Genomic DNA, 25,949 nt, shown 5'->3' on the forward strand with positions numbered 1-25,949 from the left:
TCCATTCGGTTGGGGCTGGGTTTGGTTCAGTTGGGGGCAGGTTCTTATTGGGCTGGGTTCGGTACGGTTGTTTCCAGGTTCGGTTCAGTTCCATACGCGTTCGGTTCGGTTGGGGCCGGGTTCAGTTGAGGAGGATTCGTTGGGGACGGGTTCGTTTCGGTTCGGTTGGTGCCGTGATCGGTTCAGTTCGGTTGGTGCTGGTTTCGATTCGTTCTGTTGGGACCAGGTTGGGTTCGTTTGGGCCTGGATTTGGTTCGGTTGGGACCAGGTTCAGTTGGGACTTTGTTCGGTGTGGTTGGTGCCAGGTTAGGTTCAGTTTGGAAAGGCATCGGTTCGGTTGGATCCAGCTTCAGTTTGATTGCTGCCGTGTTTGTTTGAGGCCGTGTTCGGTTCAGTTGGGTCTGGGTTCGATTCAGTTGTGACCATCATCGCTTCGGTTGGGGCCGGGTTCTGTTCGATTGGGATCGTGTTTGATTAGGTTGTACCAGGTTCGGTTTAGTTCGGGACGGGTTTGGTTCGGTCTGGGAGAGTTTCGGTTGGGGACGGATTCGCTTCGTTTGGGACCGTGTTTGCTTTGTTTGGGCACGGGTTCTGCTCGTTTCGGGCCGTGTTTGGTTCGGTTGGGGCCGGGTTTGGTTCGGTTGGGGCAGATTCGGTTCGGTTGGGGAGGAGTTCGGTTGGGTCTATGTTCGGTTTGGTTGGGGCTGGGTTTGGTTCAGTTGGGGGCAGGTTCGGGTTGGGCTGGTTTCGGTACGGTTGCTTCCAGGTTCTGTATAGTTCTGGACGGGTTCGGTTCGGTTGGGGCCGTGTTCAGTTGGGGATGGATTCGTTGGGAACCGGTTCGGTTCGTTTCGGTTGGGGCCGTGTTCAGTTCAGTTCGGTTGGCGCTGCGTTTGGTTCGTTCTGTTGGAACCAGTTTCGGTTCAGTTGGGGCTGGATTTGGTTCGGTTTGGGCCGGATTCGGTTGGGACTTGTTTCACTACGGTTGGTGCCAGGTTCGGTTCAGTTTGGAAAGGGTTCGGTTCGGTTGGGTCCTGCTTCGGTTTGGTTGCAGCCGTGTTTATTTGGGGCCCGGTTCGTTTCAGTCGGGTCCGGGTTCGGTTCAGTTACGACGATATTCGCTTCGGTTGTGGACGGGTTCTGTTCGATTGGGTTAGTGTTCGGTACGGTTGTTGCCAGGTTCAGTTTAGTTCGCGACGGGTTTGTTTCGGTCGAGGAGGGTTTAGGTTGCGGACGGATTCTCTTCGTTTAGGGCCGGAATCGCTTCGTTTGTGGCCGGGTTCTCTTCGTTTGGCGCCAGGTTCCGCTCGTTTGTGGCCGGGTTCGGTTTGGTTGCGGCCGAGTTCGTTTCGGTTGGGGCCGGATTTGGTTCGGTAGTGGGCAGATTCGGTTCGGTTGTGGAGGGATTTGGTTGGGGCCAGGAACGCTTCGGTTGGGGCTGGGTTTAGTTCAGTTGGGGGCGGGTTCGTTTTGGCCTTGGTTCGGAATGGTTGTTTCCAAGTTCGGTTCAGTTCCGACGCTTTCAGTTCGTTTGTGGCCGTGTTCAGTTGGGGACGGATTTGTTGGGGACCGTTTCGCTTCGGTTCGGTTGGGGCCCTGTTCGGTTCAGTTCGGTTGGCGCTCGGTTCGGTTTGTTCTTTATGGCCAGGTTCGGTTCGGTTGGGGCTGGAATTGTTTCGGTTGGGGCCGGGTTCGGTTCAGTTTGGTAAAGTTTCGTTTCTGTTGGGTCCGGCTTCGGTTTGGTTGCGGCCGTGTTTGGTTGGGGCCGGGTTCGGTTCAGTTGGGGCCGGGTTCCGTTCAGTTGCGACCATGTTTGCTTCGGTTGGGGACGGGTTCTGTTCGATTGGGGTCGTGTTCGGTACTGTTGTTGCCAGGTTCGGTTTATTTCTGGACGGGTTTGTTTCGGTCGGGGAGGGGTTCGGTTGGGGACGGAGTCGCTTATTTGGGGCGCGGTTCGCTTCGTTGGGACCGGGTTCTGCTCGTTTGTGCCCGGTTTCGGTACGGTTGGGTCCGGGTTCGTTTCGGTTGGGGCCGGGTTTGGTTCGGTAGGGGGCAGATTCGGTTCGGTTGTGGAGGGGTTCCGTTTGGGCCAGGTTAGATTCGGTTAGAGCTGGGTTTGATTACGTTGGAGGCGGCTTCGTTTTGGGCTGGGTTCGGTACGGTTGTTTGCAGATTCGGTTAAGTACCAACGTGTTCGGTTCGGTTGTGGCTGTGTTCAGTTGGGGACGGATTTGTTGGGGTTCATTTCGTTTCGGTTCGGTTGGGGCCGTGTTCGGTTCAGTTTGGTTGGCGCTGGGTTCGGTTCGTTCGATTGTGGCCAGGTTCGGTTTGGTTAGGGCTTGATTTTGTTCAGTTGGGGCCGGGTTCTTTTGGGACTTGGTTCAGTACGGTTGGTGCCAGATTCGGTTCAGTTTGGAAAGGGTTCGGTTCGAGTGGATCCGGCTTTGGTTTTGTTGCGGCCGTGTTTGGTTGTGGCCCTGTTCGTTTCAGTTGCGGCCGGATTCGGTTCACTTGCGACCATGTTCGATTCGGTTGGAGCCGGGTTCTGTTAGATTGGGGTCGTGTTTGGTACAGTTGTTGAATGTTCGTTTTAGTTCGGGATGGGTGTGGTTCGGTCGTGGAGGGGATCTGTTGGGGACGGATTCGCTTCGTTTGGGGCCCGGGTTCTGCTAGTTGGGGCCGGGTTCGGTTCGGTTGTGGCCGGGTTCGTTTCGGTTGAAGCCGGGTTTAATTCGTTTGGGGGCAGATTCGGTTCGGTTGGGAATCAGTTCGGTTGGGGCCAGGTTCGGTTCGGTTGGGGTGAGGATCGGTAGCGACTGTGTTCGGTTCGGTTGGGGACTCGTTCGGTTGGGGACGGGTTCGGTTCAGTTGGGTTGGAGCTGTGTACAGTTCTGTTGTGGCCGATATCCGTTCACTTGGGGCAGGGTTCGGTTGGGTTGTAGACGCGTTCTGTTTGGTCGGGGCCGGTTTCGGTTTGGTAAGGGCCAGTTTCTGTTTGGTCCAGTTGGGGCCGTGTTCGGTTCGGGCCAGTTTCGATTGGGGCCGGGTTCGATTGGGGCCCGGTTTAGTTCAGTTCGGTTGGGGCCTGGTTTGGTTCGATTGGGGCCAGATTCATTTCGGTTGTTGCTGGATTTGGTTCGGTTGGGTCCGCATTCCGTTCATTTGGGGTCAGGTTCGAGTGGGGCCCGGTTCGTTTCCTATGGTGCCGGGTTCGTTTCGTTTCGGGCTAGCTTTGGTCGGGGGCGTATTCGTTTCGTTTGTGGCCAGATTCGATTTGGGCCTGTTTGGAATCAGATCGGGCCGGGTTCGTTTGGGCCGGGTTCGGACCATTAGGGGCCGGGTTTGGTTCGATTGGGGCCGGGGTAAGTTCGGTTGTGGCCAGGTTCTATTGGGGCCGGTTTTGGTTCGGGCCGGTGCCTTTTCGGCCGGGTTAAGTTCGGTTGAGGCAAGTTCGTTTAAGTTCAGGAGAGGTTCGGCTGAGGCCAGAATCGAATGGGGCCGGATTGTGTACTGTTGTGTTGGGGCCGGGTTCGGTTAGTTTGGGGCCGGGTTTGGTTTGGTTGGAGCCAGGTTCTGTATGGTTGGGGCAGGTTTTAGTTCGGTTGGGTGACGTGTTCGGATCAGTTAGATAGGTGCCAGTTTCGATTGGGACCGGGATCAGTTCGGTTCCGGCGGGGTTTGGTTTAGTTGGGCCACGCTTTAGTTGGGGCCGGTTTTGGTTCGGTTTGGGCCGTGTTTGCTTGGGACAAGTTCGGTTCAGTTTGGAACAAGTTCGTTTCGGAATGATTCGTTCAGTTGTGGCCGGGTTCTGTTGGGGACGGTATCATTTCAATTCGCTTCGGTTCGGTTGTGGCCGGATTCGGTTCAGTTAGGTTGGGGCCGGATTCGGTTCGGTTGGGGCCGGGCCCGGTCCGGTTGGGGCCAGGTTCGTGTCGGTTGGCACTGGTTTCGTTTCGGTAGGCACCGCGTTCGGATTAGTCAGGGCCGGGTTGGGTTCAGTTGGGGACGGGTTCGGTATGGTTGGCACAGGGTTCGGTTCGGTTGGGACCACGTTCGGTTCAGTTTGGGACGGGTTCTGTTGGGTTCGGTTGGGGCTGGTTCATTTTGGTTGGGTCCGTTTTCCGATCGGTTGGAGCCGGGTTCAGTACGGTTGGTTTCGGTTCGGTTGGGGGCGGGTTCTGTTCGTTTGGGGACTGGTTCAGTTCCGTTGAAGCCGGGGTTGGTTCGATTGAGGCCGGGTTTTGTTGGGGACCGGTTGGGATCGTTTTGGGCCAGGTTCGATTGCGGCCGGTTTCTTTTCAGTTCGGGTGAGGCTCATTTTGGCCGGGTTTGTTTAGATTTGGGGCCGGGTTCTGTTCGGTTGCAGCCAGGTTCTTTTGGGGCCAGTTTAGCTCACGGCCGGGTTCGGTTTGGGCCGATTTCGGTTGGGTCCGGTTTCAGTTGAGGACGGTTGCGTTGCGGAATGGTTCGGTTCGGTTGGGGCTGGGTTCGGTTCGGTTAGCTTGGGGATGGTTTCGGTTTATCCGGTTGGGGTCAGGTTCGGTTCAGTTGGGCTGGAGTTGGTTCGTTTCGGGCCGGGTTCGGTTGCGACTTGGTTCGGTAAGGTTGGTGCCAGTTTCGGTTAAGTTTGGGACGGGTTCGGTTCGGTTGTGGCCAGGTTCAGTTGGGGATGGATTCGTTAGGGACGGGTTCGGTTCGGTTCGGTTGGGTCCGTGTTCGGATCAGTTCGGTTGGCCCTGGGTTCAGTTCGTAATGTTTGGGCCACGTTCGGTTCTGTTGGGGCTGGATTTGGGTCGGTTGGGGCCGGGTTCGCTTGGGACTTGGTTCGCTATGGTTGGTGACAGGTTCGGTTCAGTTTGGGACGGGTTCGGTTCGGTTGGATCAGGCTTCGGTTTGGTTGCGGCCTTGTTTGATTGGGGACGGGTTCGCTTCAGTTGGGGCCGGGTTCGGTTCTGTTGCGACCATGTTCGGCTTGGTTGGGACCGGGTTCTGTTCGATTGGGGTCGTGTTCGGTACAGGTGGTGCCAGGTTCGGACTAGTTCGGGAAGGTTTTGTTTCGGTCGGGGAGTGGATCGTACGAGGCCTGGTTCGCTTCATTTGGTGCCGGGTTTGCTTGGTTTGGTGCCGGTTCTGCTAGTTTGGAGCCGGGTTCAGTTCGGTTGTGCCCAGGTTCGATTGTGGCCGATTTAGGTTCGGGCCGGTGCGCTTTAGGCCGCGTTCAGTTCGGTTGGAGCAAGTTCGGTAGAGTTCAGAACAGGTTCGGTTGAGGCCGGGATCGAATGGGGCCGGATTTGGTTTGGTTGGAGCCAGGTTCGGTACGGTTGGGGCTGGTTTAATTCGGTTGGGTGACGGGTTCGGATCAGTTAGATAGGGGCCAGTTTCGATTGGGGCAGGGACCAGTTCGGTTCGGGCCGGGTTCGGTTATTTGGGCCAGGGTTACTTTGTGGCCGGTTTTGGTTCGGTTGGGACCGTATTTGCTTGCGACAAGTTATGTTCAGTTTGGAACAAGTTCGTTTCGGAATGGTTCATTCAGTTGTGGCCGGGTTCTGTTCGGGACGGTTTCATTTTGGTTCGGTCCGGTTGTGGCCGGATTCGGTTCAGTTAGGTTGGGGCCAGGTTCGGTTCGGTTGGGGCCGGGCTCGGTTCGGTTGGGCCCAGGTTCGGTTCGGTTGGCACTGGGTTCGTTTCGGTAGGGACAGCGTTCGGTTTGGTTAGGGCCGGATTGGTTTCAGTTGGAGCCGGGTTTGGTAAGGTTGACTCAGGGTTCGGTTCGGTTGGGACCGCGTTCGGTTCGGTTTGGGACGGATTCTTTTCGTTTCGGTTAGGCTGGTTCAGTTTGGTTGTTCCGTGTTCGGATCGGTTGGGGCCGGGTTCAGTGCGTTTGGTTCCGGGTTTGGTTCGGTTGGCGCCGGGTTCTGTTCGTTTGGGGACTGGTTCAGTTCCGTTGTGGCCGGGGTCGGTTCGATTGAGGCCGGGTTTGTTTGGAGCCCGGTTCGGATCGTTTGGTGCCAGGTTCGATTTGGGCCGGTTAAATTTCAGTTCGGACCAGATTCGTTTGGGCCGGGTTTGTTTCGATTTGGACCGGGTTCCGTTCGGATGCAGCCAGGTTCGTTTGTGGCTAGTTTCTGTCACGGCCGGGTTTGGTTTTGGCCGAGTACGTTTGGGGCCGGTTTCAGTTGGGGACGGTTTTGTTGCGGAATTGTTCAGTTCTGTTAGGGCTGGGTTCGGTTCGGTTTGCTTGGGTATGGTTTCGGTTCATGCAGTTGCGGCCAGGTTCGGTTCAGTTGGGGCTGGAGTTGGTTCTTTTCGGGCCGGGTTCGGTTGGGACTTGGTTCGGTACGTTTGGTGCCAGTTTCGGTTCAGTTTGGTACGGGTTCGGTTCGGTTGGGGCCGGGTTCAGTTGGGGATGGATTCGTTGGGGACAGGTTCGGTTCGGTTCGGTTGTGTCCGTGTTCGTTTCAGTTCGGTTGGTGCTGGGTTCTATTCGTTCTGTTGGGGCCACAATCGGTTCGGTTGTGGCTGGATTTGGTTCGGTTAGGGCCGGTTTCGGTTGGGACTTGGTTTGGTATGGTTGGTGACAGGTTCGGTTCAGTTTGGGATGGGTTCGGTCCGGTTGGATCAGGCTTCGGTTTGGTTGCGGCCGTCTTTGATTGTGGCCGGGTTCTATTCAGTTGGGGCCGGGTTCTGCTCGTTTGTGGCCGGGTTCGGTTCGTTTGGGGCCTGGTTCGTTTCGGTTGGGGCCGGGTTTTCTAACGGTAGGGGGCAGATTCGGTTCGGTTGTGGAGTGGTTCGGTTGGGGCCAGTTTCGGCTCGGTTGGTGCTAGGTATGGTTCAGTTGGGGTCGGGTTCGGTTGGTGCTGGGTTCGGTATGTTTGTTTCCAGGTTCAATTCAGTTCCGTACGGGTTCCCTTCGGTTGGGGCCGGGTTCAGTTGGGGACGGATTCGTTGGGGACTGGATCAGTTCGGTTCAGTTGCGGCCGTGTTCGGTTCAGTTCGGTTGGCGCTGGGTGCCGTTCGTTCAATTGGGGCCAGTTTCGGTTCGGTTGGGGCTGGATTTGGTTCGGTTGGGGCGGCGTTCAGTTGGGACTTGGTTCGGTACAGTTGTTGCCAAGTTCGGTTCAGTTTGGAAAGGGTTCGGTTCGGTTGGATCCGGCTTCGCTTTTGTTGCGGCCGTGTTAGGTTGGGCCCGGGTTTGATTCAGTAAGGGCCGGGTTCGGTTTAATTGCGACAAAGTTCGTTTCGGTTGGGTCCGGGATTGGTTTGGTTGGGAACGAGTTCGGTTTGGTTGGGGCCACTTTCGGTTCGGTTGTGGCCGAGTTCGGTTTAGTTGGGGCCGCGTTCGGTTCGATTGGCGCCGGGTTCGTTCGGTTGTGGCCGGGTTCTGATCGGTTGGGTCCAGTTTCTGTTCGTTTCGGTTGGTGCCGGGTTTGCTTTGGTCGGGGCCGGCTTCGCTTATGTTGGGGCCAGCTTCAGCTCCGCTCAGTTGGGGCTGAGATCGGTCCGGTTCGTTTGATGCCTGGTTCGTTACATTTGGGGCTGGGTTCGGGTTGATTGTTGCCATTTTCGGTTGTGGCCGATTTTGGTTCAGTTGGGCCCGGGTTAGGTTGGGGCCGGTTTCGGTTGGGGCCGTGTTCGGTTCGGTAGGGGCTGAGTTCGGTTCGGTAGGGTCTGTGTTCGGTTCGGTTGGGGACGATTTCTGTTTGTTTGGGGCTGGTTGCAGTTTGGTAGGGGCCGGTTTCGGTTCGGTTGGGGCCGGTTGGGTAAGGTTCGTGTAGGTTGGGGTCAGTTGTTGTCGGGTTCGGTTCGGTTGATGCCCGATTCGCTTCGGTTGGGGTCGGGTACGTATCGGTTGGTGAGGGATTCGGTTGTGGCCGGCTTCGCTTCGGTTGGGTCCAGTTTCTGTTTGGTTCTTTTGGGGCTTGGTTCGGTTCGATTCGGTTGGGGTCCAGTTCGGTAAATTTGGGGATGGGTTCGGTTCGGTTGCGGCCACTTTAGTTTGGGAACGGGTTCAGATCTGGCCGGGTTCAGGTCAGTTGCGGCCGGGTTTGATTCGGTTGGGGCAAGTCCGGTTGAGTTCGGGCGGGTTCAGTTACGTTCGTTGGTTCGGTGCCGGGTTCTGTTGGTTAAAGTTTCTCTTCAGTATTGTTGGGGCCGGGTTCGGTTAGGGCCGGGTTAGGTTCAGTTGGGGATTGTTTCGTTTTGTTTGGGTTGAGGCCGGGTTCGGTTCGGTTGGGGCCGAGTTATTTTGGGGCCGAGTTCTGTTGGGGCCGGGTATCGTTGGGGACGGATTTGTTGCGGACGTGTTTGGTTCATTTGGGCCCGGGTACGGTTCTGTTCGGTCGGGGCTGTGTTCGGTTCAGTTCCATTAGTGCTGGTTTCGATTCGTTCTGTTGGGACCAGATTCGGTTCGGTTGGGGCTGGATTTGGTTCGGTTGGGACCATGTTCAGTTGGGACTTGGTTCGGTACGGTTGGTGCTTGGTTCTGTTCAGTTTGGAAAGCTTTCTGTTCGGTTGTATCCGGCTTCCCTTTGGTTGCTACCGTGTTTGGTTGGGTCCGGGTTCGGTTCAGTTGGGTCCGGGTTCGGTTCAGTTGTGACCATGATCGCTTCGGTTGGGGCCGGGTTCTGTTCGATTGGGGTCTTGTTTGATAAGGTTGTTGCCAGGTTCGGTTTAGGTCGTGACGGGTTTGGTTCGGTCGGGGAGGGTTTCGGTTGGGGACTGATTCGCTTCGTTTGGACCGTGTTCACTATGTTTGATGACGGGTTCTTCTCGTTTGGGGCCGAGTTCGGGTCGGTTGGTGCCTGGTTTGGTTCGGTTGGGGCAGATTGGGTTCGGTTGGGGAGGAATTCGGTTGGGGCCAGATTCGGTTTGGTTGGGGCTGGGTTTGGTTCAGTTGGGGGCAGGTTCGGGTTCGGCTGGGTACGGTATGGTTGGTTCCAGGTTCGTTACAGTTCCGGACGGGTTCGGTTCGGTTGGGGCCGTGTTCAGTTGGGGATGGATTCTTTGGGGACGGGTTCGGTTCGGTTCGGTTGGGGACGTGTTCGGTTCAGTTCGGTTGTAGCTGCATCCAGTTCGTTCTGTTGGAGCCAGTTTCGGTTCGGTTGGGCCTGGATTTGGTTCGGGTTGGGCCGGATTTGGATGGGACTTGGTCCAGTATGGTTGCTGCCAGGTTCGGTTCAGTTTGGAAAGGGTTCGGTCCGGTTGGGTCCGGCTTCGGTTTGGTTGCAGCCGTGTTTGGTTGGGGCCTGGTTCGGTTCAGTTGGGGCCGGGTTCGGTTCAGTTACGACGATGTTCGCTTCGGTTGTGGATGGGTTCTGTTCGATTGGGTTCGTGTTTGGTACGTTAGTTGCCAGGTTCAGTTTAGTTCGGGACGGGTTTGGTTCGGTCTAGGAGGGCTTCGGTTGCGGACGGATTCTCTTTGTTTGGGGCCGGAATCGCTTCGTTTGGGGCGTGGTTCCCTTGGTTTGGGGCCGGGTTCTGCTCGTTTGTGGCCTGGTTCGGTTCGGTTGGGGCAGGGTTCGTTTCGTTTGGGGCCGAGTTTGATTCGGTAGGGGGCAGATTCGGTTCGGTTGGGGCTGGGTTAGGGATGGTTGTTTCCAAGTTCGGTTCAGTTCCGACGCTTTCAGTTCGGGATTGCTACCAGTGCCACGTGATAGTCAGAGTAGGAATCGCAGGATAGCGCAGATGAATACGTGGCTTGAGCAGTGGTGCAACAGGGAGGGATTCAAATTCCTGAGGCATTGGAACCGGTTCTGGGGGAGGTGGGACCAGTACAAACCGAACGGTCTGCACCTGGGCAGGACCGGAACCAATGTCCAAGGGGGAGTGTTTGCTAGTGCTGTTGGGGAGGATTTAAACTGATATGGCAGGGGGATGGGAACCAATGCAGGGAGACAGAGGGAAACAAAAAGGAGGCAAAAGCAAAAGACAGAAAGAAGATGAGGAAAAGTGGAGGGCAGAGAAACCCAAGGCAAAGAACAAAAAGGGCCACTGTACATCAAAATTCTAAAAGGACAAAGGGTGTTAAAAGAACAAGCCTGAAGGCTTTGTGTCTTAATGCAAGGAGTATCCGCAATAAAGTGGATGAATTAACAGTGCAAATAAATGTTAACAAATATGATGTGATTGGGATTACGGAGACGTGGCTCCAGGATGATCAGGGCTGGGAACTCATCATCCAGGGGTATTCAACATTCCGGAAAGATAGAATAAAAGGAAAAGGAGGTGGGGTAGCATTGCTGGTTAAGGAGCAAATTAAGGCAATAGTTCGGAAGGACATTAGCTTGGATGTTGAGGAATCTATATGGGTAGAGCTGCAGAATACCAAAGGACAAAAAACGTTAGTGGGAAATTAGGGGTGCGTGCAATAAAGGTGCAGCAGTTATAATGGGTGACTTTAATATGCGCATAGATTGGGTTAACCAAACTGGAAGCAATACGGTAGAGGAGGATTTCCTGGAGTGCATAAGGGATAGTTTTTTAGACCAATATGTCGAGGAACCAACTAGGGGGGAGGCCATCTTAGACTGTGTTGTGTAATAAGAGAGGATTAATTAGCAATCTCGTTGTGCGAGGCCCCTTGGGGAAGAGTGACCATAATATGGTGAAATTCTGCATTAGGATGGAGAATGAAACAGTTAATTCAGAGACCATGGTCCAGAACTTAAAGAAGGGTAACTTTGAAGGTATGAGGCGTCAATTGGCTAGGATAGATTGGCGAATGATACTGAAATGGTTGACTGTGGATGGGCAATGGCAGACATTTAGAGACCGCATGGATGAACTACAACAATTGTACATTCCTGTCTGTCGTAAAAATAAAAAAGGGAAGGTGGCTCAACCGTGGCTATCAAGGGAAATCAGGGATAGCATTAAAGCCAAGGAAGTGGCATACAAATTGGCCAGAAATAGCAGAGAACCCGGGGACTGGGAGAAATTTAGAACTCAGCAGAGGAGGACAAAGGGTTTGATTAGGGCAGGGAAAATGGAGTACGAGAAGAAGCTTGCAGGGAACATTAAGACGGATTGCAAAAGTTTCTATAGATATGTAAAGAGAAAAAGGTTAGTAAAGACAAACGTAGGTCCCCTGCAGTCAGAATCAGGGGAAGTCATAACGGGGAACAAAGAAATGGCGGACCAATTGAAGAAGTACTTTGGTTCGGTATTCACTGAGGAGGACACAAACAACCTTCCGGATATAAAAGGGGTCGCAGGGTCTAGTAAAGAGGAGGAACTGAGGGAAATCCTTATTAGTCGGGAAATTGTGTTGGGGAAATTGATGGGATTGAAGACCGATAAATCCCCAGGGCCTGATGGACTGCATCCCAGAGTACTTAAGGAGGTGGCCTTGGAAATAGTGGATGCATTGACAGTCATTCTCCAACATTGCATTGACTCTGGATCAGTTCCTATGGAGTGGAGGGTAGCCAATGTAACCCCACTTTTTAAAAAAGGAGGGAGAGAGAAAACAGGGAATTACAGACCGGTGGGTAAAATGATGGAATCAATTATTAAGGATGTCATCGCAGTGCATTTGGAAAGAGGTAATATGATAGGTCCAAGTCAGCATGGATTTGTGAAAGGGAAATCATGCTTGACAAATCTTCTGGAATTTTTTGAGGATGTTTCCAGTAGAGTGGACAAGGGACAACCAGTTGATGTGGTATATTTGGACTTTCAGAAGACTTTCGACAAGGTCCCACACAAGAGATTAATGTGCAAAGTTAAAGCACATGGGATTGGGAGTAGTGTGCTGACATGGATAGAGAACTGGTTGTCAGACAGGAAGCAAAGAGTAGGAGGAAATGGGGACTTTTCAGAATGGCAGGCAGTGACTAGTGGGGTAGCGCAAGGTTCTGTGCTGGGGCCCCAGCTGTTTACACTGTACATTAATGATTTAGACGAGGGGATTAAATGTATTATCTCCAAATTTGCGGATGACACTAAGTTGGGTGGCAGTGTGAGCTGCAAGGAGGATTCTATGAGGCTGCAGAGCGACTTGGATAGGTTAGGTGAGTGGGAAAATGCATGGCAGATAAAGTATAATGTGGATAAATGTGAGGTTATCCACTTTGGTGGTAAAAACAGAGAGACAGACTATTATCTGAATGGTGACAGATTAGGAAAAGGGCAGGTGCAAAGAGACCTGGGTGTCATGGTACATCAGTCATTGAAGGTTGGCATGCAGGTACAGCAGGCGGTTAAGAAAGCAAATGGCATGTTGGCCTTCATAGCGAGGGGATTTGAGTACAAGGGCAGGGAGGTGTTGCTACAATTGTACAGGGCCTTGGTGAGGCCACACTTGGAGTATAGTGTACAGTTTTGGTCTCCTAACCTGAGGAAGGACATTCTTGCTATTGAGGGAGTGCAGCGAAGGTTCACCAGACTGATTCCCGGGATGGCGGGACTGACCTATCAAGAAAGACTGGATCAACTGGGCTTGTATTCACTGGAGTTAAGAAGAATGAGAGGCGACCTCATAAAAACGTTTAAAATTCTGACGGGGTTAGACAGGTTAGATGCAGGAAGAATGTTCCCAATGTTGGGGAAGTCCAGAACCAGGGGACACAGTCTAAGGATAAGGGGGAAGCCATTTAGGACCGAGATGAGGAGGAATTTCTTCACCCAGAGAGTGGTGAACCTGTGGAATTCTCTACCACAGAAAGTTGTTGAGGCCAATTCACTAAATATATTAAAAAAGGAGTTAGATGAAATCCTTACTACTAGGGGAATCAAGGGGTATGGTGAGAAAGCAGGAATGGGGTACTGAAGTTGCATGTTCAGCCATGAACTCATTGAATGGCGGTGCAGGCTAGAAGGGCCGAATGGCCTACTCCTGCACCTATTTTCTATGTTTCTATGTTTCTATGTTGTGGCCGTGTTCAGTTGTGGACGGATTCGTTGGAGACTGGTTCGGTTCGGTTCGGTTGGGGCCGTGTTCGGTTCAGTTCGGTTGGCGCTGCGTTCGGTTTGTGCTTTTGTGGCCAGTTTCGGTTCGGTTGGCGCTGGATTTGGTTCGGTTAGGGCCGTGTTCGGTTCAGTTTGGAAAAGCTTCGTTTCTGTTGGGTCCGGCTTCGGTTTGGCTGCGGCCGTGTTTGGTTGGGGCCAGGTTCGGTTCAGTTGGGGCCGGGTTCGGTTCAGTTGCGACCATGTTCGCTTCGCTGGGGACAGGTAGTATTCGATTGGGGTCATGTTCGGGACGGTTGTTGCCAGGTTCGGTTTAGTTCGGGACGGGTATGTTTCAGTCGGGGAGGGGTTCTATTGGGGACGGAGTCGCTTCGTTTGTGGCGGGGTTCCCTTCGTTTCGGACCGGGTTCTGTACGTTTGTGGCCTAATTCGGTTCGGTTGAGGCCGAGTTCGTTTTGGTTGGGGCCGGGTTTGGTTCGGTAGGGGGCAGATTCGGTTCGGTTGTGGAGGGGTTTCGTTGGGGCCAGGTTAGATTCGGTTGGGTCTGGGATTGGTTCCGTTCGCGGCGTCTTCGGTTTGGGCTGGGTTCGCTACCGTTTCCAGGTTTGGTTAAGTACCAACGTGTTCGGTTCGATTGTAGCCGTGTTCAGTTAGGGTCAGATTCATTGAGGATCATTTCGTTTAGGTTCGGTTGTGGCCGTGCTCGGTTCAGTTCGGTTGGCGCTTCGTTCGGTTCGTTCTGTTGTGGCCAGGTTCGGTTTGGTTGGGGCTTGATTTGGTTCGGTTGGGGCCGGGTTCGGTTGGGACTTGGTTCAGTACGGTTAGTGCCAGGTTCGGTTCAGTTTGGAAAGGGTTCGGTTCGTTTGGATCCAGCTTTGGTTTGGTTGCGGCCATGTTTGGTTGTGGTCCAGTTCGTTTCAGTTGGGGCCTGTTTCGGTTCAGTTGCGACCATGTTCGCTTCAGTTGGAACCGGGTTCTGTTAGATTGGGGTCGTGTTTGGTACGGTTGTTGCCATGTTCGTTTTAGTTAGGGACGGGTTTGGTTCGGTCGGGGAGGGGGTCTGTTGGGGACGGATTCGCTTCGTTTGGGGCCGGGTTCTGCTAGTTGGGGCCGGGTTCGGTTCGGTTGTGGCCGGGTTCGTTTCCTTTGGCGCCGGGTTTAATTCGGTTGGGGGCAGATTCGGTTTGGTTGGGAAGAATTTCGGTTGCAGCCAGGTTCGGTTCGGTTGGGGCCGCGTTCGGTTGGGGACGGGTTCATTTCAGTTGGGTTGGGGCCGTGTTCCGTTCTGTTGTGGCCGGTTTCCGTTCAGTTGTGACTGGTTTCTGTTTGGTTGGGGACGAGTTCGGCTTTTCGGGGCCGGTTTCCGTTCGGTAGGGGCCAGTTTCTGTTTGGTTCAGTTGGGGCCGTGTTCGGTTGGGGCCAGTTTCGATTGGGGCCGGGTTCGGTTGGGGCCCGGTTTAGTTCAGTTCGGTTGGGGCCTTGTTTGGTGCGATTCGGGCCAGATTCATTTCGGTTGGTGCTGATTTGGTACGTTTGGGTCCGCATTCCGTTCGTTTTTGATCAGGTTCGAGTGGCGCCCGGTTCGTTTCCTTTGGGGCCGGTTTCGTTGCGTTTCGGGCTAGCTTTGGTTGGGGCGGGTTCGTTTCGTTTGAGGCCAGGTTCGATTGGGGCCAGTTTAGATTCAGTTCGGGCCGTGTTCGTTTGGGCTGGGTTCGGATCTTTTGGGGCCGGGTTTGGAACGATTGGGGCCGGGTTTAGTTCGGTTGTTGCAAGGTTCGATTGGGGCCGGTTTAGGTTCGGGCCGGTGCGCTTTAGGCCGGGTGCAGTTCGGTTGGGACAAGTTCGGTTCAGTTCAGGACAGGTTCGGTTGAGGCCGGGATCGAATGGGGCCGGATTATGTACTGTTGTGTTGGGGCCGGGTTCGGTTAGTTTGGGGCCGGGTTTGTTTTGGTTGGAGCCAGGTTCGTTATGGTTGGGGCAGGTTTTAGTTCGGTTGGTGACGGGTTCGGATCAGTTAGATTGGGGCCAGTTTCTATTATGGAGCTGGGATCAGTTCGATTCGGGCCGGGTTCGGTTTAGTTGGGCCAGGGTTTAGTTGGGGTCGGTTGTGGTTCGGTTGGGGCCGTGTTTGCTTGGACAAGTTCGGTTCAGTTTGGAACAAGTTCGTTTCGGAATGGTTCGGTCAGTTGTGGCCGGGTTCTGTTGGGGACGGTTTCATTTCGGTTCGGTTCTGTTGTGGCAGGATTCGGTTCAGTTAGGTTGGGGCCGAATTCGGATCGGTTGGGGCCAGTATCGGTTCAGTTGTAACTGGGTTCGTTTCGGTAGCGACCGCGTTCAGATTGGTTAGGGCCGGGTTGGGTTCAGTTGTGGCCGGGTTCGGTACGGTTGACACAGAGTTCGGTTCAGTTGGGACCGCGTTCGGTTCAGTTTGGGACGGGTTCTGTTCGGTTTGGTTGGGGCTGGTTCAGTTTGCTTGGGTCCGTGTTCTGATCGGTTGGGGCCGAACTCAGTACGGTTGGTTCCGGGTTCGGTTCGGTTGGGTCCGGGTTCTGTTAGTTTGGGGACTGGTTCGATTTCGTTGTGGCCGGGGTCGGTTCGATTGCGGCCGGGTTTGGTTGGGTCCCGGTTCGGACCGTTTGCGGCCAGGTTCGATTGGGGCCGGTTTAATTTCATTTCGGACCAGGTTCATTTGGGCCGGGTTTGTTTAGATTTGGGCCGGGTTCGGTTCGGTTGCAGCCAGGTTCGTTTGGGGCCAGTTTCGGTCATGGATGGGTTCGGTTTGGGCCGAGTTTGGTTGCGGCCGGTTTCAGTTGGGGAAGATTTCGTTGCGGAATGGATCGGTTCGGTTGTGGCTGGGTTCGTGTCGATTAGCTTGGTGATGGTTTCGGTTCATTCAGTTTATGCCAGGTTCGGTTCAGTTGGGGCTGGATTTGGTTCGTTTCGGGCCTGGTCCGGTTGCGACTTGCTTCGGTACGGTTGGTGCCTGGTTCGGTTCAGTTTTGGACGGGTTCGGTTCGGTTGTGTCCGTGTTCGGTTCAGTTCGCTTGGCGCTGGGTGCAGTTCGTACTGTTGGTGCCACGTTCGTTTCGGTTTGGGCTGGATTTGGGTCGGTTGGGGCCTGGTTCGGTTGTGACTTGGTTAGGTATTATTGGTGACAGGTTCGGTTCAGTTAGGGACGGGTTCTGTTCGGTTGGATCAGACTTCGGTTTGGTTGCGGCCGTGTTTGATTGTGGCCGGGTTCGGTTCAGTTGGAGCCGGGTTCGGTTCTGTTGCGACAATGTTCGATTTGGTTGGGGCCGGGTCCTGTTCGCTTGGGGTCGTGTTCGGTACGCATGGTGCCAGGTTCGGTTTAGTTCGGGACGAATTTGTTTCGGTCGGGGAGTGGATCGTTCGGGGCCGGTTTCGCTTCGTTTGGGGCCGGGTTCGCTTGGATTGCTGCCGGGTTCTGCTCGTTTGGGGCCGGGTCCAGTTCGGTTGTGCACAGGTTCGATTGGGGCCGGTTTAGGTTCGGGCAGGTACGCTTCAGGCCGGGTTCAGTTCGGTTGGGGCAAGTTCGGTTCAGATCAGAACAGGTTCGGTTGAGGCCGGGATCGCATGGGTCCGGATTGTGTACTGTTGTATTGGGGCCCTGTTCGGTTAGTTTGGGGTCGCGTTTGGTTTGGTTGGAACCAGGTTCGGTATGGTTGGGGCAGGTTTTAGTTCGGTTGGGTGACGGGTGCGGATCAGTTAGATTCGGGCCGGATTCGGTTCGGTTCGGGCCGGGCTCGGTTCGGTTGGGGCCAGGTTCGGTGCGGTTGGCACTGGGTTCGTTTCGGTAGGGCAGCGTACGGATTGGTTCGGCCCGGGTTGGTTTCAGTTGGGGAAGGGTTTGCTACGGTTGGCAGAGGATTCGGTTCGGTCGGGACCGCATTCGGTTCGGTTTGGGATGGGTTCTGTTCGGTTCGGTTGGGGCTGGTTCAGTTTGGTTGGGTCCGTGTGCGGATCGTTGGGGCCGGGTTCAGTACGGTTGGTTCCAGGTTCGGTTCGGTTGGGGCCGGGCTCTGTTAGTTTGGGGACTGGTTCAGTTCCGTTGTGGCCGAAGTTGGTTCGATTGAGGACGGATTTGTTTGGGGCCCGGTTAAGATCGTTTGGGGCCAGGTTCGATTGGGGCCGGTTTCATTTCAGTTCGAGCCAGGTTCGTTTGGGCCGGGTTTGTTTCGATTTGGGCCGTGTTTTTTTCGGTTGCAGCCAGGTTCGTTTGGGGCCAGTTTCGCTCACGGCCGGGTACGGTTTGGACCGAGTTCGGTTGGGGCCGGTTTCAGTTGGGGACGGTTTCGTTGCAGAATGGTTCAGTTCGGTTGTGGCTGGGTTCGGTTCGGTTAGCTTGGGGATGGTTTTGTTTCATTCGGTTGGGGCAAGGTACGGTTCAGTTGGGGCTGGAGTTGTTCGTTTCGGGCCGGTTTCGGTTGGGACTTGGTTCGCTACGGTTGGTGCCAGTTTTGGTTCAGTTTGGAACGGGTTCGTTTCGGTTGGGGCCTTGTTCATTTGGGGATGGATTCGTTGGGGACGGGTTCAGTTCGGTTCGGTTGGTACGTGTTCGTTTCAGGTCGGTTGGCGCTGGGTTCAGTTCGTACTGTTGGGGCCACGATCGTTTCGTTTGGGGCTGGATTTGGTTCGGTTGGGGCCGGGTTCGGTTGGGACTTGGTTCGGTATGGTTGGTGACAGGTTCGGTTCAGTTCGGGATGTGTTCGGTTCGGTTGGAGCAGTTTTCGGTTTGGTTGGGGCCGGGTTCGGTTCAGTTGGTGCCGGGTTTGTTTCGGTCGGGGAGGGTTTCGGTTGGGGACGGATTCGCTTCGTTTGGGGCTGGAATCGCTTCGTTTGGGGCGGGGTTCTCTTCATTTGGGTCCTGGTTCTGCTCGTTTGTGGTCGGGTTCGGTTTGGTTGGGGCCTGGTTCGTTTCGGTTGGGGCCGGGTTTGATTCAGTATGGGGCAGATTCGGTTCTTTTGTGGAGGGGTTTGTTTGGGGCCAGGTTCAGTTCGGTTGGGGTTGGGTATGGTTCAGTTGGGGTCGGTTCGGTTGGTGCTAGGTTATGTATGGTTGTTTCCAGGTTCAGTTCAGTTCTGGACGGGTTCCCTTCGGTTGGGGCAGGTTCAGTTGAGGACGGATTAGTTGGGGACAGGTTCGGTTCGGTTGAGTTGCGGCCGTGTTCGTTTCCATTCGGTTGGCGCTGGGTTCAGTTCGTTAAGTTGGGGCCAGTTTCAGTTCTGTTTGGGCTGGATTTGGTTCGGTTTGGGCCGCGTTCAGTTGGGACTTGTTTCGGTACAGTTGGTGCCAATTTCGGTTCAGTTTGGAAAGGGTTCGGTTCGGTTGGATCCAGCTTCGCTTTGGTTGTGGCCGTGTTTGGTTGGGCACGGGTTTGATTCAGTCAGTGCCGGGTTCGGTTGAATTGCGACAATGTTCATTTCAGTTGAGTCCGGGATTGGTTTGGTTGGGAACGAGTTCGGTTTGATTGGGCCAAGTTTCGGTTCGGCTGTGGCCGAGTTCGGTTCAGTTGGGGCCGCGTTCGGTTCGGTTGGCGACGGGTTCGCTTCGGTTCGGGCCGGGTTCTGTTCGGTTGGGTCCAGTTTCTGTTCGTTTCGGTTGGTGCCGGGTTTGCTTTTGTCGTGCCCGGCTTCGCTTATGTTGGGGCCATTTTCAGCTCCGCTCAGTTGGGGTTGAGTTCGGTTCGGTTCGTTTGATGCCGTGTTCGTTAGATTTGGGGCTGGGTTCGGGTTGCTTGGTGCCATTTTCGGTTGGGGCCGGTTTCGGTTCGGTTGGGGCCGGGGCCGGTTGGGGTCGGGTTCGGTTGGGGCCGGTTTCGGTTCGGTGGGTCTGTGTTCGGTTCGGTTGGGGCCGGTTTCGGTTCGGTTGGGGCCAGGTTTATTTCGGTTGGGGCCGGCTTCGCTTCGGTTGGGGACAGTCTCTCTTTGCTTCAGTTGGGGCTTGGTTCGGTTCGGTTCGGTTGGGGTCCAGTTCCGTAAATTTGGGGCTGCGTTCGGGTCAGTTGGGGCCGTGTTCGGTTGAGGCCAGTTTCGATTGGGGCCGAGTTCGGTTCGGGCCCGGCTTCGTTCAGTTCGGTTGGGGCCTGGTTTGGTTCGATTGGGGCCAGATTCATTTCGGTTGGTGCTGGATTTGGTTCGTTTCATTCCGCATTCCGTTCGTTTGGGGTCAAGTTCGAGTGGGGCCCCGTTCGTTTGCTTTGGGGCCGGGTTCGTTTCGTTTCGGGCTAGCTTTGGTTGGGGGCGGGTTCGTTTCGTTTGTGGCCAGGTTTGATTGGGGCCAGTTTCGATTCAGTTCTGGCCGAGTCCGTTTAGGCCGGGTTCCGACCGTTAGGGGCAGGCGTCGCCTTTGTTTTGAAGCAAGGTTTGGTTTGGTTGGAGCCGGCGTCGCTTCGGTTGGGGCCAGTTTCTGTTCGGTTCAGTTGGGACTTGGTTCGGCTCGGTTCGGTTGCGGCCAGTTTCGGTTGGGATCGGGTTCGGGTCTGGCCGGCATAGGTTCAGCTACGGCCGCGTTTGATTCGGTCGGGGCAAGTTTGGTTGATTTCGGGACGGCTTCAGTTCGGATCGTTGGGTTGGGGCCTGGTGCTGTTGGGTAAAGTTTGCTTCGGTGTTGTTGGGGCCGGGTTCGGTTGGGGCCAGGTTCGGTTCAGTTGGGGCCATGTTCGGTTGGCCCATGTTCTGTTGGGTCCATGTTCAATTGGGGATGGATTCACGGCGGATGATTTCGGTTCGGTTCGGCCCAGGTTCGAGTTGTTCGATTGGGGCTGTGTTCATTTGGGGCCAGATACGGTTCGCTTGGGGCTGGTTTCGTTGGAGACGTGTTCGGTTCATGTGGGTTGGTGCCAAGTTCGGTACGGTGGGGGCCGTGTTCGGTTCGGTTGGGTCTGGGTACGCTTCGGGTGGGGACGATTTCTGTTTGGTTGGGGCCGGTTGCAGTTTGGGAGGGGCCGGTTTCTGTTCGGTTGGGGAAGGGTTCGGTTCGATTGGTGCCTGGTTCGGTTCGGTTGCGGTCGGGTTCGGTTCTGTTAGGGCCGTGTTCGTCTTGGTTGGGGAGTGGGACTGTTGGGGCCAGCTTCGCTTCGGTTGGGGCAAGGTTTGGTTAGGTTGGGGCCGGCTTCGCTTCGGTTGGGGCCAGTTACTGTTCGGTTCAGTTGGGGCTTTGGTTCGGTTCGGTTGGGGCCCTGTTCGGACAATTTGGGGCTGGGCTCGGTTGGCTTTGAGTTCGGTCCGGTTGGGGCCTGGTTTGGTTCGGTTGGGGCCGGTTTCGGTTCGCTTGGGGCTGGCTTCGGTTCGGTTCAGTTCGCTTGGGGGCAGGTATGGTTTGGTCGGGGCCTGCTTCGCTTCGGTTGGGGACGGGTTACGAGTTCGGCCTGGTTGTGGCCGTTTTCGGTTTGGTAGGGGCCAGTTTCTGTTTTGTTCATTTGTGGTTGTGTTCGATTATGGCCAGTTTCGATTGGGGCCGGGTTCGGTTGGGGCGCGGTTCAGTTCAGTTCGGTTGGGGACAGTTTCGATTGGGGCCGAGTTCGGATCAGTTCATGGCGGGTTCAGTTCGGATCGTTCAATTGGGGCCGGGTTATGTTGCGGAATATTTAGTTTGGGTTTTGTTGGGGCCGGATTCGTTTGGGGCCAGGTTCGATTCATTTCGGGATTTTTTCGGTTCGGTTGGGTTAAGACCAGGTTCGGTTCAGTTCGGGACTGGTTCGATTAGATAAGAGCCGGTTTCGCTTAGTGACGATTTCGTTTCAGTTGGATTAAGGACGGGTCCGGTTCAGTTTGGGGTGGGTTCGGTTCGGTTGCTTCAGGTTGCGGTTCGGTTGTGTAGGATTTGCTTGGAGTCGTTTTCGGTTCGGTTGCGGTCTTGTTCGGTTTTGTACTAGTTCGGTTCAGTTGGGGCCGGATTCGGTTTATTTGGGGCCGTGTATGGTTCAGTTGGGGCCCGGTTCTGTTCGTTTGGGGAGAGATTCGCTATGGGCTGGGTATGGTTCGGTTCGGTTGGAGCTGTTTTTAGTTGGGTTCTGGCCAGCTTCGTTTCGTTTGGTCCGGGAACCCTTCGGTTGCGGCCGGGTTTGGTTCGGTTGGGTCTGGGTTCGGTTCGGTTGGGGCCAGGTTATGTTCGGTTCTCAACGGGTTCTGTTCGATTGGCGCCGGTTCGTTTGGGGAGGTTCGGTTTGGTTGGGCTGGGTTCGGAATGGCTGGAGCCGGGTTCGGTTCGGTTAAGGCCGGTTTCGGTTTGGTTGGAGCCGGTTCGGATGGGAATGGTTCGGTTCGGTTGGGGCTGGGTTCGGTTCGGCTGGAGCCGAGTTTGGTCCGGTTGAAGCCGGTTTCGGTTCGGTTGGGTCCAGGTTCAGTTCGGTGGGGACGATTTTGGTTCCGTTGGGGCCTGTTTCAGTACGTTTGGGGCGGGTTTCAGTTGGGGCTGGGTTCGGTTCGGTTAGAGCCTAGTTCTGTTCGGTTGGGGCAAGGTTCGGTTCGGTTGCGACCAGCTTTCATTCAGTTAGGTCCGATTTCCGTGCGGTTGAAGACGGATTCGATTCCTTTTGGATGGAGATGGGATTCGTTCGGTTGGGGCCAGATGTTGTTCGGTTCGGTTGGAGCCGTTTTCCGTTCGTTTGGGGTCAGTTTCTCTTTGGGACGTGATCGGTTCATTGGGTTCAGGCCGGGTTCGATTCAGTTGGTGGCTGGTTCATTTCAGTTGGGGACGGGTTCAGTTCGTTTTGTGCTCGGTTCGCTTCGCTTGGTGCCGGTTTCGGTTCGATTGTTGCTGGGTTCGTTTTGGTTGGGGCCGGGTTCGGTTCGGTTGTGGACGAGTTTGATTTGGTTGCGTTCGGTTCGTTTGGGGCCTGGTTCGGTACGGTTGGGGCCAGGTTCCGTTCGGTTGGAGCTGTCTTCAGTTCGGTTCAGTCGGGGACGGGATCGGTTCAGTTCGCTAGGGCGCGAGTATGGTTTGGTCGGGTCCGGCTTCGCTTCGGTTGTGGCCAGTTTCTTTTCGGTTCAGTTGGTGCTGGATTCGGTTCGGTTCGGTTGGGGCCGTGATGGGTTCTGACCGGGTTCGGTTCAGTTGGGGCCGGGTTTGTTTCGGTTGGTGCAATTATGGTTCATTTCGGGACGGGTTCAGTTCGGTTCGTTGGGTTGGGGCAGGGTTCTGTTGGGGAAAGTTTTGTTTCCGTATTATTGGGGCCGGGTTCTGTTGGGGCCTGGTTCGGTTCAGTTCTGGATGCGTTCGGATCGGTTGGGTTGTGGCCGGGTTCAGTTCGGTTGAGGCCGGGTTCTGTTAGGGACGAGTTCGTTTGGGACCGGGTTCAGTTGAGGACGGGTTCGCCGCGGACAGTTTCGGTTCGGTTAGGGCCGTGTTTGGTTTGGTTCGGTTGGTGCTGGGTTGGGTTTGTTCGGCTGGGGTCAGGTTCGGTTCGGTTGGGGCTGGCTTTCGTTCAGTTGTGGCCGGGTTCGTTTGGGACTGCGTTTGGTATGGTTGGTGGCAAGTTCGGTTCATTTCGGGACATCTTCGGTTCAGTTGGGGCTGGGTTCTGTTAGCTGCGGGTTCGGTTCATTTGGGTTGGGGCCGGCTCCGGATCAGTTCGGGGTGGATTCGGTTCGGTTGGCGCCGTGTTCAATTGAGGACGGATTCGTTGGGAACGGGTTTGGTTCAATTCGGTTGTGTCCGGGTACGCTTCGGATGGCGTTCGGTTCGGATCGATTCGGTTGTGGCCGCGTTCGGTTCGGTTGGGCCTGGGTTTGGTTCGGTTGGGACTGGGTTCGATTGGGACTTGATCGGTATGGTTGGTGCCAGGTTCGGATCAGCTTGGGACGGGTTTGGTTCCGTTGGAGAAGGCATCAGTTTGGTTGCGAACGTGTTTGTTTGGGGCCGGGTTCGGTTCAGTTGACACCGTGTTCGGTTCAGTTGCGACCATGTTCGCTTCGGTTGGGGCCGGGTTCTTTTAGATTGGGGTCATGTTCGGTAAGTTTGGTACATGGTTCGGTAATGTTCGGGACAGGTTTGGTGCGGTAGGGGAGTGGTTCAGTTGGGAACGGATTCGGTTCGGTTGGGGCCAGGTTCGCTTCGGTTAGGGCCGGCTTCGATTCGGTTGAGGCCGTGTTCGTTTCGGTTGGGGCCATGTTTGGTTCGGTTGGGGCCGGCTTTGTTTCTGTTGGGGCCGGATTCGGTTCGGTTGGGGACGAATTCGTTTTGGTTGTGTCCAGCTTCGGTATGGTTAGTGTCTGCTTCGGTTCGGTTGGGGCCGGGTTCGTTTTGGTTGGGGCTGGGTTCCTTTCGGTTCGAGCCGGGTTCGGTTCGGTTGGGACCGGTTTCGGTTCAGTTCGGTAAGTTCTGGATTCAGTTTGGATGGGGCCGCCTTTGATTCGGGTCCAGTTTCTATTCGGTTCAGTTGGGGCCGGTTTCGGTTTAGATCAGTTGAGTCCGTGTTCTGTCCGGTTTATGCTGGGTTCAGATCAGTTCAATAAGGGCTGAGTTCAGTTCGGTTGGGTCCGGTTTCGGTTCGGTTGGGGGCGGGTACTATTCGGTTGGGGCCCGGTTCTTTTCGGTTGGGGCCGGTCTCGGTTCGGTTAGCGCATGGCTCGTTTCGGTTGGGTGGGGTTCGGTTCGGTTAGGGCAGGGTTCGGTTCGGTAATGGCGGTTCGGTTCAATTGAGGCCGGATTTGGGTTCGGTTGCGGCCGGGTTCGGTTCGGTTGGTGCCGGGTTCGGTCCTTTTGAGGCCGGGTTCGGATCGGTTGGTGCCAGTTTGGGTTCAGTGAGGAAGTTTGGTTCGGTTGGGCTTGGTTCCGTTCGTTTGGGGAGGGTTTCGGTTGGAGCTCGGTTTGGTTCGCTTGGGGCCGGTTCGGTTCGGTTGGGGCCGTGTTCGGTTCAGTTGGGACCAGGTTCGGTTGAGGACGGGTTCGGTTCAGTTGGATTCAGGCCGCGTCCCCGTCTGTTGCGGCACAGTTCAGTTCGGTACGGTTGGGTCCTGGTTCGGTTCGGTTGTTGCTGGGTTCTTTTCGGTTGGGGCAGGGTTCGGTTCATTTGGGGATGAGTTCGCTTGGGGCCGGGTTCGGTTCGCTTGGGGCAGGTTTCGTTTCGGTTCTGTTGTGGCCGGGTACGTTTCGGTTGCGGCCGCGTGCTGTTCGGGTGGGGACAATTTCAGTTCGGTTCAGTTGGAGATGTGTTTGGTTCAGTTAGTTTGGGGCCGGGTTCGGATAGGTCGGGGCCGACTTCGCTTCGGTTGGGTCCAGTTTCTGTTCGGCGCACTTGAGGCTGGGTTCAGTACGGTTCGGTTGGGGCAGGTTTTGGTAGTGGGCTGGGTTCGGTTCGGGCCGGGTTTGGTTCTGTTCGGGGCAATTTCAGTTTGATTCTTTGTGTTGGGGTCGGTTTCTGTTGGGGAAAGGTTCTATTCGGTATTGTTGGGGCCGGGTTCGTTTGGAGCCTAGTTCGGTTCGGTTGGCGCTGAATTCGGTTCGTTCAGTTGAGGTCAGTTTCGGTTTGGTGGGGCTGGGTTTGGTTCGCTTAGGGCCTGGTACGGGTGGAACTTGATCGGTACGGTTGGTGCCAGGTTCAGTTTCCTTTCGGACGGGTTTGGTTCAGTTGGAGCCGGCTTTGGTTTGGTTGCAGCTGTGTTTGTTTGGGCCCCGGTTCGGAACAGTTGAGGCCGGGTTTGGTTCAGTTGCGACCATGTTCGCGTCGGTTAGGGCCAGGTTCTTTTCATAGAACATAAGAACATAAAAATTAGGATATGGAGTAGGCCTCTATCCCATCGAGCGAGCTCCGCCATTCAACAAGTTCATGGCTGATCTGGCCGTGGACTCAGCTCCACTTACCCACCCGCTCATCAAACCCTTAATTCCCTCATTGTTTAAAAATCTATCTATCTGTGACTTGAATACATTCAATGAGCTAGCTTCAGCTGCTTCCTTGGGCAGAGAATTCCACAGATTCACAACACTCTGGGAGAAGAAATTCCTTCTCAATTCGGGTTTAAATTGGCTCCCCCGTATTTTGAGGCTGTGCCCCCTAGTTCTAGTATCCCCGACCAGTGGAAACAACCTCTCTGCATCTATCTTGTCTATCCCTTTCATTATTTTAAATGTTTCTGTAAGATCATCCCACATCCTTCTGAACTCCAACGAGTAAAGTCCCAGTCTACTCAATCTTTCACCATAAGGTAACCCCCTCATCTCTGGAATCAGCCGAGTGAATCGCTCTGTACCCCCTCCTTGCCAGTATATCCTTCCTTAAGTAAGGTGACCAAAACTGCACGCAGTACTCCAGGTACGGCCTCACCAATACCCTGTACAGTGGCAGAAGGACATCCCTGTTTTTGTACTCCATCCCTCTCGCAATAAAGGGCAACATTCCATTCGCAATCCTGATTACCTGTTGCACCTGGAAACTAAATTTTTGTGATTCACGCACAAGGACCCACAGGTCCCTCTGGACCACAGCATGTTGTAATTTCTCCCCATTCAAATAATATTCCATTTTCCTGTTTTTTTTCCCAAGTTGGATGAACTCACACTTTGCGACATTGTAATCCATCTGCCAAACCTTAGCCCATTTGCTTATCCTATCTAAATATCTTTGCAGCCTCTCTGTGTCCTCTACACACCCCGATTTACCACTAATCTTTGTATTATCTGCAAATGTTGTTACACTACACTCTGTCCACTCTTCCAGGTCATCTATGTATATTGTAAATAGTTGTAGTCCCAGCACCGATCCCTGTGGCACGCCACTCACAACCGATTTCCAACCCGAAAAGGACCCATTTTACTAACTCTCTGCTTTCTGTCAGCCAAACAATTCTCTATCCATGCGAATACATTTCCACGGACTCCGCGTACCTTTATCTTCTGCAGTAACCTTTTGTGTGCACCTTATCGAATGCCTTTTGAAAATCTAAATGCACCACATCCATCGGTACACCTCGATCCACCATGCTCGTTATATCCTCAAATAATTCCAGTCAATTAGTTAAACATGATTTCCACTTCATGAATCCATGCTGCGTCTGCTTGATTGCAATATTCCGATCTATAT

At 54.7% G+C, this 25,949-nt stretch overlaps 1 protein-coding gene across 1 annotated transcript; it reads right to left on the bottom strand.

Moving 5' to 3' along the window:
- Positions 1-1,181: 1,181 nt before the first annotated feature.
- Positions 1,182-4,965, bottom strand: LOC139275627 (proteoglycan 4-like). Its single transcript, XM_070892799.1, has 4 exons — positions 4,888-4,965; positions 3,512-3,808; positions 2,125-2,375; positions 1,182-1,665 (listed from the first exon to the last, which is right to left on the bottom strand). Exons 1-4 carry the CDS (start codon positions 4,963-4,965, stop codon positions 1,182-1,184), a joined length of 1,110 nt encoding a protein of 369 aa, XP_070748900.1.
- Between the last annotated feature and the right edge of the window lie 20,984 nt (positions 4,966-25,949).

The sequence above is a fragment of the Pristiophorus japonicus genome, chromosome 11 (assembly GCF_044704955.1).
Source record: "Pristiophorus japonicus isolate sPriJap1 chromosome 11, sPriJap1.hap1, whole genome shotgun sequence".
Lineage (NCBI taxonomy): Eukaryota > Metazoa > Chordata > Chondrichthyes > Pristiophoridae > Pristiophorus > Pristiophorus japonicus.